The sequence below is a fragment of the Schistocerca americana genome, chromosome X (assembly GCF_021461395.2).
Source record: "Schistocerca americana isolate TAMUIC-IGC-003095 chromosome X, iqSchAmer2.1, whole genome shotgun sequence".
NCBI lineage: Eukaryota > Metazoa > Arthropoda > Insecta > Orthoptera > Acrididae > Schistocerca > Schistocerca americana.
This window is the reverse complement of record NC_060130.1, coordinates 642,826,517-642,841,157: the sequence shown is the minus strand read 5'-3', so window position 1 is coordinate 642,841,157 and position 14,641 is coordinate 642,826,517. Positions and strand designations below refer to the sequence as shown.

Here is a 14,641-nt window from a genome sequence, read left to right as displayed (position 1 = left end):
ACCTTGCATGATCTTATGAATCACATAAGAGCTACACTGAGCCAGACAACTCGCATCCTGTGCAGCAAAAACAACAATAAAATGCAGATCGTTTGAACAAGGCCTCACAAGAATGAAACAAACAGAAATATGCCCAATAATTAAAGTATGTGTTGACATAGATATTTTCTATAAAATGTATCCTGCCTGAAAGTAATCGGTTAAAAAGTTAGAGATACTATATTTATGTAAAAGTGTTGAAATACAGACTTACTTTCAAACCCATAGCTGTTTAACAGACTCAATTTCACCTAAAAATCACAAGGTGCACTTCGTTATAGAGAATTAAATACCCTGCAATATTGATTGTGAATGTGTTTATCATGGAATACCACACATGGGACAGATTGTTTGGCTAAAACACTTGACAGGATGTAACCCAAAAAATTAAATTTCTTAAATGTGAATGTCTTAGATTATTAGAGACACAAAGAATAAGATACTATCCTTTTTACTGATTATTTATGCCCTTTCATTTTTTATTAAAAGAATTTTGTAGAGCTACACACTTTAGATATTTAAAAAATAAAATACTAATTTTTTGCAGTTTTTCCGAGTTTTTCCTCTCTCAAGCCCACATTACCTTCCCATGCACTGCTAAACAATTTTAAACCACAATAAAAATATATACTTGAGTGACAGATGAATAGTATTTTCATTGCACCTCCACCTTGTCATTGTTTTTGAGGGCCTTGTATGCTTGCATTCCAAAACAAAATTTGGTTTTAGGTGATTTAGAACTTGGTCTTTTTTAATGAAAATGGTGTAAAAGAGTTTGCAGAAAATACTTTTTGTAAAAGTGGGCCATAAATACTCACTTGTAAAGCTTTTGTAAAAATTGTCAACTTCACTCTCATTTTGTAAACTATTGCAGAGCAATAGGAGAATCAAATCTTATATTGTAAAACCTTGTGTTGGTAAGTTATTACTTGCAAAGTTTCAGGTTTATCCCATGATTACTTCAGAAGATATGAAAAGCTAAATGTCACATTTTTTAAGATGCTATTTGTTTGGCTGACTTTGCTTCTATTTGTCTATGCAAATTGCTCATGAAAGCTTTTTTTATTATTCCACTTAAGAGAATACAAAAATTTGTTCAAGAGGGCATAGTTTTATTTATTTATTTATTTTTTTCCAAGAAAATATTTCCATAAATATTATGTCTCAAAGTTTCCGAAAGCTCAGTGGTGCACTGTTGGAAACTGTACTATGGTGTCAAACAAATAATTATAGTGCTGCAGGTATTACGTAGTGTGTCTAAAAAGCTCGCTGAATACTATCAGACAATAAACAAAAGAAAAGATACAAACAAATGTTCTTTATTGCCCTTCAAAATAGTCACCACCAGCTACAACACACTTTTGACAACATTCATAGACCTTCTGGAAACTATCAGCAAAGGCCTTCTGTGGGATCAATCACAGAATGGCTGTCACACGATCTTTGATGGCATTCACGTCCTCACAATGGTCACCTTTCATGGCCGCCTCCAAGTAAGGAAAGAGGAAGAAGTCCGCAGGTGTCAGATCAGAGGATTACGGAGGGTGTTCAAGAACAGTTACCATCTTCTTGGCCATGAATTGGTGCACATGGATCACGCAGTGTGCAGGGCATTACCATGGAGCAGCATCCATTTTCCAGTCCTGCGAAATTCTGGTTGAACCCGCCAGATATGCTGTAGCAATTGGTTCAAAATGGACTGGTAAAATGCAGCATTATTAGTTTGACCTGCAGGAACAAATTCCTTGTGGATGATGCTGCTGTTGTCGAAGAAGGCGATCAACAGTGTTTTCACCTTGGATTTTTGCAGGCTGCTTTTTTTTGTAAAGGAGAAGACTGTGAACACCATGACATCAATTGCCGTTTTGATTCCATATTGAACTGGTAGCATCAGGTCTCATCTCCTGTGATAATGGTGTTCAGAAGCAATGGATCCTGGCCGCACATGGAAATGAAATCACCACCAGTTTCCATCTGTTTTGCTTTTTGCTTGTCTGTGAGCTTGTGCAGTACAAATCGAGAGCAGATCTTCCGCTTAACCAAATGATCGCGGACAACGGTGTGCACTGTCTCCTTGCTAATGTCCAATTCCTCCGCAATCAATCATTTGTCGCCAATCTTGTGCCAGCAATTGTCACACTTTCTCGATCTTTTTTGGGCTTCTGCTTGTCGATGCCTGACTTGAATGTGACTCATCCTCAGTTGTTTCCTTTCCTTCACAGAAGTGGTTAAACCATTCGTAAACACATTTTCTGCTCACGGCTTCCCTTCCGTACACCTGCACCAGCATTCCATGTATCTCCATTGCAGCCTTCCCCAATTTGTAGCAGAACTTGATGTTTACACGTTGCTTCATTGCACTGTGACACTTCCTCTCACACTGACTACGTTGAACTGGTCGCAGTATATTTACACAACCAGTGACCTGCAGTGCATGCCATGTATCGATTCTCCTCAAGTCTCTGAAGACCCATGCGCATGCATGCACACATGCACCAAGTTGCCATTCAGATATGACACCATTCACCAAACTTTTTAGACACACCTTGTATATGTTCGTGGAAGTTAAACTTTACCAAAGGTGATCGAGAATGTGTGTGAACTTTTTCACAAAATGTCATCAAAATCTGTGATGGTTGCATGGGAACTGTTTCCAAAATTGTATCTGTTGGCATGGAATGGCCCCTGTGAAGCATCTGTCAGCAGAGTACAAAAATGCATGATTGGTAAGTATATAATGCTATAGTTCCCTTGTTTATGAGTTGGGAGTGTACTGTTAATTCCAACTAAATACTCTTTTTACTTGATGGGCCTATGTCACACTTTATATTTGTGGTAGAAAAAAGAAATTTGTGGAGTGATCATTTATAAGTGAAAGTACAGGAAAGCATATGGGAGAATCTGTTAGGCCACTCCACAAGACTTTTTTTTTTTAGTTAATTGTCACACATGATGCAGTTATTCCCACACATCAAATGCAAAATTTATGTGGTTCCAATCACGCATATGGAATGTGTGCTGAAATGTAGTACGGGCACAGCTTTCAGACGTACTGACAAATGAAGTTAAAAGAAGTAGAGATATAAGTCAGCACAGAATTATGTAAAAAAGAGCAGAGAATGGACTCTGATGATGCCATGTAATTTTTCAAAATATTATTGTTATTATTATTATTATTATTATTATTATTATTATTATTATTATTATCTTCTTTCCTTTCTCAGACCTTAGGTCTGGTTAAAAATTGAAAGTGACGTGGACCTTGATCAAGTGTGACTTCCTTTTAACTGTACGGTATATTTTACATTGCATTTAGGAACTTTCGGGTAATTGAACATGTATCAATAATTACAGATATCTGTAGTTGTGTATATAAGTTTGGATGTAGCTGTATTGCGTTGATGTACTGGTGTATATTGTGTGGTATGACTCCTGTAGTTGATAGTATAATTGGTATAATGTCAACTTTATCCTGATGCCACATGTCCTTGAGTTCCTCAGCCAGTTGGATGTATTTTTCAATTTTTTCTCCTGTTTTCTTCTGTATATTTGTTGTATTTGGTGTTGATATTTCGATTAGTTGTGTTGATTTCTTCTTTTTATTGGTGAGTATGATGTCAGGTTTGTTATGTGGTGTTGTTTTATCTGTTATAATGGTTCTGTTCCAGTGTAATTTGTATTCATCATTCTCCAGTACATTTTGTGGTGCATACTTGTATGTGGGAACATGTTGTTTTATTAGTTTATGTTGTATGGCAAGTTGTTGTTGTATTATTTTTGCTACATTGTCATGTCTTCTGGGGTATTCTGTATTTGCTAGTATTGTACATCCGCTTGTTATGTGATCTCCTGTTTCTATTTGTTGTTTACAAAGTCTGCATTTATCTGTTGTAGTATTGGGATCTTTAATAATATGCTTGCTGTAATATCTGGTGTTTATTGTTTGATCCTGTATTGCAATCATGAATCCTTCCGTCTCACTGTATATATTGCCTTTTGTTAGCCATGTGTCAGATGCGTCTTGATCGATGTGTGGCTGTGTTAGATGATACGGGTGCTTGCCATGTAGTGTTTTCTTTTTCCAATTTACTTTCTTCGTATCTGTTGATGTTATGTGATCTAAAGGGTTGTAGAAGTGGTTATGAAATTGCAGAGGTGTAGCCGATGTATTTATATGAGTGATTGCTTTGTGTATTTTGCTAGTTTCTGCTCGCTCTAGAAAGAATTTTCTTAAATTGTCTACCTGTCCATAATGTAGGTTTTTTATGTCGACAAATCCCCTTCCTCCTTCCTTTCTGCTTAATGTGAATCTTTCTGTTGCTGAATGTATGTGATGTATTCTATATTTGTGGCATTGTGATCGTGTAAGTGTATTGAGTGCTTCTAGGTCTGTGTTACTCCATTTCACTACTCCAAATGTGTAGGTCAATATTGGTATAGCATAAGTATTTATAGCTTTTGTCTTGTTTCTTGCTGTCAATTCTGTTTTCAGTATTTTTGTTAGTCTTTGTCTATATTTTTCTTTTAGTAGTTCTTTAATATTTGTATTATCTATTCCTATTTTTTGTCTGTATCCTAGATATTTATAGGCATCTGTTTTTTCCATCGCTTCTATGCAGTCGCTGTGGTTATCCAATATGTAATCTTCCTGTTTAGTGTGTTTTCCCTTGACTATGCTATTTTTCTTACATTTGTCTGTTCCAAAAGCCATATTTATATCATTGCTGAATACTTCTGTTATCCTTAGTACTTGGTTGAGTTGTTGATTTGTTGCTGCCAGTAGTTTTAGATCATCCATGTATAGCAAATGTGTGATTTTGTGTTGGTATGTTCCAGTAACATTATATCCATAATTTGTATTATTTAACATGTTGGATAGTGGGTTCAGAGCAAGGCAGAACCAGAAAGGACTTAATGAGTCTCCTTGGTATATTCCATGCTTAATCTGTATTGGCTGTGATGTGATATTATTTGAATTTGTTTGGATATTAAGTGTGGTTTTCTAATTTTTCATTACTATGTTTAGGAACTGTATCAATTTAGGATCTACTTTGTATATTTCCAATATTTGTAGTAACCATGAATGGGGTACACTATCAAAAGCTTTTTGGTAATCAATGTATGCGTAGTGTAGCGACCTTCGTTTAGATTTAGCTTGATATGTCACTTCTGCATCTACTATCAGTTGCTCTTTACATCCTCGTGCTCCTTTGCAACAGTCTTTTTGTTCTTCATTTATAATTTTGTTCTGTGTTGTGTGTGTCATTAATTTCTGTGTAATGACTGAAGTTAATATTTTGTATATTGTTGGTAGGCATGTTATGGGATGATATTTAGCTGGGTTTGCTGTGTCTGCTTGGTCTTTAGGTTTCAGATAAGTTATTCCATGTGTAAGTGTATTAGGGAATGTGTATGGGTCTGCAATGTAACTGTTAAATAATTTGGTTAGATGTGAATGTGTAAGGTGAACTTCTTTAGCCAGAAATTTGCTATTTTATCTTTTCCAGGGGCTTTCCAATTGTGCGTAGAATTAATTGCTCGGGTGACTTCGTGTTGCAAAATTACCGCTTCAGGCATTTGTGGTATCATCTTGTATGTGTCTGTTTCTGCTTGTATCCACTGTGCATGTCTGTTATGTTGTACCGGGTTTGACCATATGTTGCTCCAGAAGTGTTCCATGTCTGTTATGTTTGGTGGATTGTCTATTTTAATGTGTGTGTTATCTACTGTCTGGTAAAATCTCTTTTGGTTTGTGTTGAATGTTTGGTTTTGTTTCCTTCTATTTTCACTTTTTTTGTATCTTCTAAGTCATTTGGCCAATGCTCGTAATTTTTGCTTCTTTTCATCTAATTGCTCTATTGCTTCTTATTGTGAGATTTTACCTAACCTTTTTCGTTTTTTGTCTGATATTTCATTTCTTATCAATTGTGTTAGCTGTCCGATGTCTTTTCTAAGTTTTTCTATTCTCATCTGTAGCCTGTGTTGCCATGCTGGTTTTGTGGGTTTCTTCGGTGTGTTGGGTGGTTCTGATCTCTGCCTGGTGCGTATATTTAGTGTAGTGAGTGCTCCTATATAAACCAGTAGTTGTAACTCTTCCATAGTTGTATTTTCATTTATTTTGTTGTGTATGATTGTGTTGACAGTTGTTATTGTTGTTTCGACTTGTGTGTTATTTGGTGGCCTATGCAAGAATGGTCTAATGTCTGTATTTGTGTCTTTGTATTCTATATATGTCAGCTGAAAGTTTTCTTCTATATCTAACATGTGTGTCACTTCGTGTTCTATTTGTGCTTGTTCTGGTGGCTGTCTTAAGATTTCGTTTTCCTCTGATTGTTTAATTGATGCGTGTTGTTCTTGGTCTGTTTGCTCTGGGATGTTTGAGTCCATTACTGTATTTTCTTCTTCTTCTTCTGACTGCACATTATTTTGTTCCAGTATTTGTTGTACTTGTTGTTTGATGTTTTCTAATTCTGACTGGGATATCCTGTTATTTTTTATTATTACATTGATCTGATCAGCTAGTCGTTGTTCTGTTGAAAATTTTAATTCTGGGTATCTGGTAATAAATGTTGTGTATACTTGTGATCTGTATCCAGTTGTGTTGGTTCCTAAGTTTGTTGCTTGGTAATAACAGAACATGAGGTGTCGGTTAACTTCATCAGACCATCTCATCCTCTGTCTTTGTTTACCTTCTAGGGTGGTTGCAGGAAGCATGTCCTGCAAAACACCTCTATTTAGATTTAAATCATTTTCCGTGTGGCTAGCAGTGTCGTTACCATTGTGGACGGGCATAGGGTTCAAGCATCGTCCCCGACCATGACAGCGCTTGTCCGAGGCTCCATTAGTTCTGTCCTGAACCAACTAATCACACTAAAAGGGGGGTTAGCCCTATTAGTGGTTTGTTCTTTTCGTCGCCTTTTACGACTGGCAGAACATACCGGAGGCCTATTCTTTTCCCGGGCCTCCACGGGGTTTATTATTACAAGAAGTCATGATTTGCATATCTTAGGCAGTAGTTATCACTGACAGCATTATCATATTTATTACGAGACATAATCATTTTGTAGAAGAGACAGTCTCTTAGACATGTCATACATTACAAAAAAACAAACGAAAAGCTTGTCAAGGAGTTATTAAATTAAGCCTCGAGCGGGTGCGTCATTTTTCATAACACGAGCAGGCATGTGCCATACCTTGTACACATATAAAGAGTAGCTGTCTTTATATTACCAGGGTAAACATGTATAAGCACACTCACAGTTATCTTAGTTTAATTAAACGACAGTAAAATAAATTTACACGAGTTAAAACACTGTTGAATTAATCAATAATGAAATAAACTTTTAGTATATCTTTATGCACAGGTGTTACATCACAATAATGACCCATTCAAAGTATTAAACAGCACAGTTGCATCAGATGCCAGCCAACCACTTATTCAATTACTAATTACTCATAGATAACTACCTCATCATGGGATCATGTGCTAGTTCGTAATCTGGGTCATTTTCTTGCACAGATTGTAAATTTTTTCTCACCTAGCTCAATGTTTATTTTATATTACTGCTGCTCACTTGGACATGTGACACCACAATTTTTCACTGTGTAAGCTGAAACAATAGTGAAGGAATAGGTATAGACTTGGAATAGTGAAACAACAATGGAATCATGCAAAACAATTGTATTTGTGGTTGGTGCACTTTTTACACAGGTGCAGCTGTTCAAGGGTTAAGCATGACATATTAAATTTTATAAATTTATCTTTTTAAATACATAGTTTGTCTGAAAGTTTGGATCAGATTCAATATCAGGTATGTTGTAGGTTGCACCACCTTTGTTGAATAAAAGAACTGTGTAGTTTAGAATATTGTGGATGCAGTGAATTTCTATCACATCATTGAGGTAAAGCTGCTAAGACTTTATCTGTTAATTATAATTGTAATGGCATAATGTGTGAACAGCTGGTGTGTTAAAGATATTTAATAGTATGTAGTGGTAAAATGTATAAAATGATGAAAAGACAAGTGTTTTGTCTTGGCTGAATGCACTTTAGTGGCTTGTTAAATTTTCTGTAGTGCACAGAAAGACAGAACTTTTCATGCAATGTTTTCATTTTGTTCCACATGTGCTACAAACCAAATAAAAGGAATCTGGTTGCTAGCCAGGATGTTTTTAATACTGATCCAGAATTTTCAAGTTTAATTATGACAGATTGTGGGAATTTGTATATGATACTAAAGTGAAGAAGCTGTGTTTAGAGGGTACACTTGGTTTGCTAGAAGATTGTTAGACTGGAAGCAAGTTGTTGATGTCTCAATGGACACCATAGATGAAAATTGTTAATGTATAAATGTGCCTGATTCCATAGAATTAGCAAGACCTGTGTACACTGTGACACCTATACGACTGGAACCAAACTTGCATAAACCTCTTTGTAGTGAAGGGACAAAGAAAAGTATCTCATTAGACGAATATCATTTTCATATCTTCAGCTGTGCACCTCTCTGAGATCAGAGAATCCCAGACACCCGTGATCTGTCTTCTGTGAAGCACAATTTTGCCTTCCTTCATATTTGAGTGCCCGCAGGCCACTGGACTGAGTAGGCCCACAGTTGTCAACTGATTAAATGCAAATGCTGCTTGGTTGCATAGCTTAGTTTACAGGCTGGCAGGATCGTAATAGCTCATCTATTACTTGTTGTCCTTAATACCTAGTATCTTAGCTTGTATGTACTTTAAGGTATGCAATGACTGAAATTTCTTTAATGTTTTTCTGGTTTTACAGAAATGTGAGCAAGAAGCAAACAAAGGGAAGTTTAAACTACGAGATATACTGTCTGTGCCAATGCAGCGTATCTTGAAATATCCCTTACTTCTGGAGAAACTTATAAGTGAAACACAAATTGTAAGCCATTTTTTGAATATTACATAGATTATTTGTTATGTTTTTTTCCTTTAGTACTGAAAATTCGTTTTTGATTTTTTTCATGCTGAAACATTTTTATGTATAAACAGAATCATGAAGATTACAGAGGACTGGAAAGAGCAAAGGAAGCTATGGTTGATGTAGCTCAGTATATAAATGAAGTTAAAAGGGACAGTGATACCTTGAATATTGTCCAAGATATACAGGTAGGTTTACTTTTAATGACATTCCCATATAAAACGTGTATTTCATTTAATATGTATGGTTCTATTAATTATTAGTTCACAACTGTTGACAAATATTTAATAGAAAATGATAACACAATTTTCATATGCACAGTAAGATGAAAATTCGGATGACTATTCTATATTGTACTGGTTACACTCATCACACTGTGAATCTCTCTGGAAATTCTGTAGGTTAGAAAACATATTGCTATTATCACACTGTGGAACTGAAAGTATCTTGTGCCCACTTGACACAACTGGAAGCCCAAGAACATTTTATTGTACGTTACTACTGTGAGACTCTGCATTCCTATATCTCCCACATATTTAATGAGAAAAGTTTTACACAATGCACTCAACTGTCTATGGCTCAATTTGTTCCAATATTTGGTGTATCTACAAGACAATAAGAACTTTAACCAAGAAAACTTACACACACACACACACACACACACACACACACACAGAGCTGATGCAAAATAACTACAGAACCAATGCTAACTACTGTGCCCTGTGTCAAACAGGGGAACTAGCTTCTATACCCTACAAAAAGATGCTTTTCCTGGAGCTCATCTGTCAGTATTGTCCTGGCCCGTCTTTCCACTGTTCCAGTCCACAATAGTCAACAGTGGCCCCTATCCTGAAGTCATTGTTACCCACATCATTTGTCTCTTGTGGCAGCTGCTTTCCCTGAATCGAGATACTAATGGCACCAGGATGTACCCTTGATGTTGTGCCATGAGAAAGCACATTGTTTGCACTTCCATAGAGATGAAGTACTTCACACATCAGACATGATGCTCAGTCTGCAATTGTATGGACTGATACTGCACGTTTTGCCCATGTTTCATTTGACTGTCACACTGATAGCCAGTATAGGGTCACATGGCCTCCCCGCCCAGTAACTATCTTCAAGTCTATTTTTCATTAATATAATTTTAGTAGATCAGTGATATTAATTATTATAATGGCTCAGTCTTGTTGTATAGCAGCATTTTTACAAATTTTTACAGGATAGTATATCAGACTTGAACTTGCCAGAAAATAAGTCGTTGAAAGATTATGGTCGCTTGTTGTATGATGGGGAAATGCGAATTAAGGCTCATGATGACCAGAAAGTGAAATGCAGGTAAGCTTATTTGCTGCTTTTTTCGAAAGTTATTCTCTTATATCTTCTTTTCATAATTTTTAGGATAAGGCTATATTTACTGGATGTTCTGACCATATATATGATCTGGCAGACATTCTTCCTGCATGCCCCGTTTTACTTGGTTGCTGCCTATTTTTGGGACAGAAGGATTCTCTTATAATGTCAGTATTTTCACATTGTCACAAATAAATGCAAAAGTTTTTCATAGAAATTTTAGCCTTATTGTTTCAGCTTCATTTCCCAATAGAAATTAGTTTTTAAGAAATGCATAGACGTAGAAAGTTTTTACAGATTGCACTTGCAATTCTCATTATTTGACATACTGAAATTCAATGTGGTTTCTTTATGTGCTTAAATTGAAATCATTCATAACTTCTTTTGTTTCAGATATGTTTTCATCTTTGATAAAATAATACTGCTGTGCAAGCAAATTAAGTCAACACGGGTGAGTTTTAATAAGAACTTCAGCCTTATTGCTTGAATGTTATAACAGGGTATATATGACCCGGAACAACCAGGAGATTCAGGAAAAACCCACGAACTTTTTCATCTGGGAGAAAACTGGGAAAAACCCAAGAATTTTTTAGAATTCTGGGAATTTTTCATTGAGTTAGTTTTCTGTTAAATTTTTGTAACTTTGACTGGTAAAAACCGATACTCTAACAAAGGATATTACTGTATCCTGCTACTGCAGAATAATACGTCATCAATAAAACATAAATGAGAGAGAAAAAAATGAAAATAACTTAAATTGCAAAGGAAATGCGCTATATACAACAACAGCACACAGTGTTCATGCAAGCGTCTGCCAACAGCAAAATGTGTCAAAGGCTTTAGGAAGACTATGCAATGCTTTATAACAACGAATTGCCTCTGATGAGTGTGAAGTCACAACTGTTTACATTTGATTTGTTTTAGCAGTTATGAGCGGGCCCATGCACATGCACAGTTGAGTCGCATTTGAGTAGTAGATTCTCCCGCTTCTGGCTACAGGAATGTGTCTGTTGGCTGTGCAAGCAGTCGCAGCAAGCAGCTACATCCCACCAGGAAAAGGGGGCGCCAAACTCGTATCCTTGAGGAAAAAAAAACTTGTTTCACAAAGTACCCAGCATCCAGCACACATTGGTCTATTGATTATTCATACGATTTTGAAACGCATCCCTGTTGGTTTTTGAACATTTTTGAACACATTTTAAGTTGATTTCTGAATGAATCATAAGTTGATTTTCGAATGCATGCATAGTATACGTGATGTCTCTGTCAGGAGTATCCTAGTTGCATCTAGAAATAAACTTTCCACAGACCAAACAGGACGGGGCTATACGAGCTGAGCAGAGAAATGCTGAATGGATGAATGCCAATCACTGTCTGGTTATGTGGTTGATTGGGTTTGCGAATGATCAGCATTGTTATAATTACAAACAAAAACCATAGATTCAGACTACCAGAATGGAAATAAACGACTAACAGGAATAACATCTACATCTACATCTACATCTACATACATACTCCGCAATCCACCATACGGTGCGTGGCGGAGGGTACCTCATACCACAACTAGCATCTTCTCTCCCTGTTCCACTGCCAAACAGAACGAGGGAAAAATGACTGCCTATATGCCTCTGTACTAGCCCTAATCTCTCTTATCTGATCTTTGTGGTATTTCCGCAAAATATAAGTTGGCGGCAGTAAAATTGTACTGCAGTCAGCCTCAAATGCTGGTTCTCTAAATTTCCTCGCTAGCGATTCACGAAAAGAATGCCTCCTTTCCTCTAGAGACTCCCACCCGAGTTCCTGAAGCGTTTCTGTAACACACGCGTGATGATCAAACCTACCAGTAACAAATCTAGCAGCCCGCCTCTGAATTGCTTCTATGTCCTCCCTCAGTCCAACCTGATAGGAATCCCAAACACTCAAGCAGTACTCAAGAATAGGTCATATTAGTGTTTTATAAGTGGTCTCCTTTACAGATGAACCACATCTTCCCAAAATTCTACCAATGAACCAAAGACGACTATCTGCCTTCCCCACAACTGCCATTACATGCTTGTCCCACTTCATATCGCTCTGCAATGTTACGCCCAAATATTTAACCGACGTGACTTTGTCAAGTGCTACACTACTAATGGAGTATTCAAACATTACGGGATTCTTTTTCCTATTCATCTGCATTAATTTACATTTATCTATATTTAGAGTCAGCTGCCATTCTTTACACCAATCACAAATCATGTCCAAGTCATCTTGTATCCTGCTACAGTCACTCAATGACGACACCTTCCCGTACACCACAGCATCATCAGCAAACAGCCACACATTACTATCCACCCTATCCCAAACATCATTTATGTAGATAGAAAACAACAGCGGACCTACCACACTTCCCTGGGGCACTCCAGATGATACCCTCACCTCCGATGAACACTCACCATCGAGGACAACGTACTGGGTTCTATTACTTAAGAAGTCTTCGAGCCACTCACATATTTGGGAACCAATCCCATATGCTCGTACCTTAGTTAGGAGTCTGCAGTGGGGCACCGAGTCGTGTACATATTGCAAAAATGAAATTACAAATATTTGCTAAACAACCAGAGAAAATGCATCTGATGATGCTTAGTAGGGATGCCCTGCATACAAACATTTGGATAGAGACATGTGTTTAATGAGAGGAGGACAGGGCAGGTGATTGGGTGTGGTGGTGTTGAAGGAATCGCATTGACATTTTGCTTGAACTGGCTTAGGAAGACCACTGAGAGCTTAAACCACCTGTACAGCTACATTGCACTGGTACAATCTCCCAGCCTCCTGCAAGGATTGCAGCCTTACTCGGTTGTGTGAAGGATGATTCATTTCTTCGTAAGGCAGGTTTGCATCAGATTCAATGTGGAAATTGTGATAAGTCATTTATATATCAGACAATAGATTCCATTTGTGAGAGATGTGTACAACACAAAAGATACATGTGCTTACTACAGCCAGGGAAGTTAGCTGTGGCAGAACATTGTATAGATATGGATCATTTGATGAACTACAGTGACATGAAGATTATAACGTTGTAATGAAGTATCAGTTGGAGCAGTAGGATTTGTGCAACTGTGAATGTGAAATTTGATGGATTATTCGTTATGCCACAAGAAGTTAAAAATGTACATATTTCAGTGTGTTTAATTTAATGACTTACATGTTGGCAGTAGAGTTGAAGTGAGGAGTGAGATGCCTGAAATATTTATGTACATCTACTTATTCTCTCCAGCTTATAATCTTGGGGTAGTGTCATTTTCATCCGGAGTTTGGTCCCTCTGTATTCTATTCTAACCTCATTCTTTTCCTCTTAGTATTCATCGCCTTGAAAACAGTCTGTTGAGTTGTATCATCTTATTCTTTGACATGCATAGATAACTTCATGTCACAATTACTTCATATGTGCCCATGTAAAACTAAAGTGTTGAAAAGTTTTATTAGTTGACTTTGTTTACAGTTTGCCTTTTATATTCATTGTATATATATATAGTCAGCAATTCTATTCCCATGTAGCCAATTTTTAAAAGCATAATGCATATTTCATGATCAAGATTCAGTCATTATTTATTTAACATATTCTAGTTCTAGTTACACTGCTCAAAATTTCTTGTGTTTCTTAGTATAATTTACTGTAGTATAATATGAGTTTAATATCTTGGAATGATTAGCTTTGAAGACATATTAAAACCTCTCAGGATTAGTCCAAGTAGTATGTTGGTTCCTCAGGAAATAACTCAGTCTTTCAGTTCAGTGTTTGAAGATGCATGTTCTAGATAGAGTATTTTCTTGGTTTCAGGGTGACCTTTATGCTTTTAGGGAGTACCTTTACTTAAGTGAGTACAAAGTTGAAAACACTATTAACCGTGCTATCCTACGGAAAGATTCAAGGTGGAATTACCAGTGGTTTCTTGTTAAAAAAGGTGAACATACTGCCTTTACTATGTACGCTCGCACAGATGATGCTAAAAGGAAGTGCATAAAAGCAATTGAGGAAGCATTGTAAGTACAAAATTTATATTTAAAAATTTGTATAGAAACATTTTGTTACCCTAACCATAACTTGAATATTTCTGCGTGTTATATCGAACATCTCAGACTTAGGGTTATTTACTCATGAAGCAGTTAAATGGCCATTTATAGCATATTCATTTTGTGATGTATCAGCAGTGGAAATGTATTTTCATTTTCTGGCTATAGTCCTTATATTTTTATACATTTCTATCTCACTAACCTTGATAACCTATTTTATACTTGCTGCAGCTCTATACGGAAAAT

At 36.5% G+C, this 14,641-nt stretch overlaps 1 protein-coding gene across 1 annotated transcript in view; it reads left to right on the top strand.

Annotated features, from left to right (window-relative positions):
* LOC124555392 (protein vav) overlaps positions 1-14,641 on the top strand; it is a 166,966-nt gene that overhangs the window by 79,063 nt on the left and 73,262 nt on the right. The window contains exons 7-11 of the mRNA XM_047129289.1: positions 8,825-8,944; positions 9,055-9,171; positions 10,206-10,321; positions 10,730-10,787; positions 14,163-14,365. Of these exons, the coding sequence (XP_046985245.1) occupies positions 8,825-8,944; positions 9,055-9,171; positions 10,206-10,321; positions 10,730-10,787; positions 14,163-14,365 (614 nt within the window). The remainder of the gene's footprint in view (positions 1-8,824; positions 8,945-9,054; positions 9,172-10,205; positions 10,322-10,729; positions 10,788-14,162; positions 14,366-14,641) is intronic.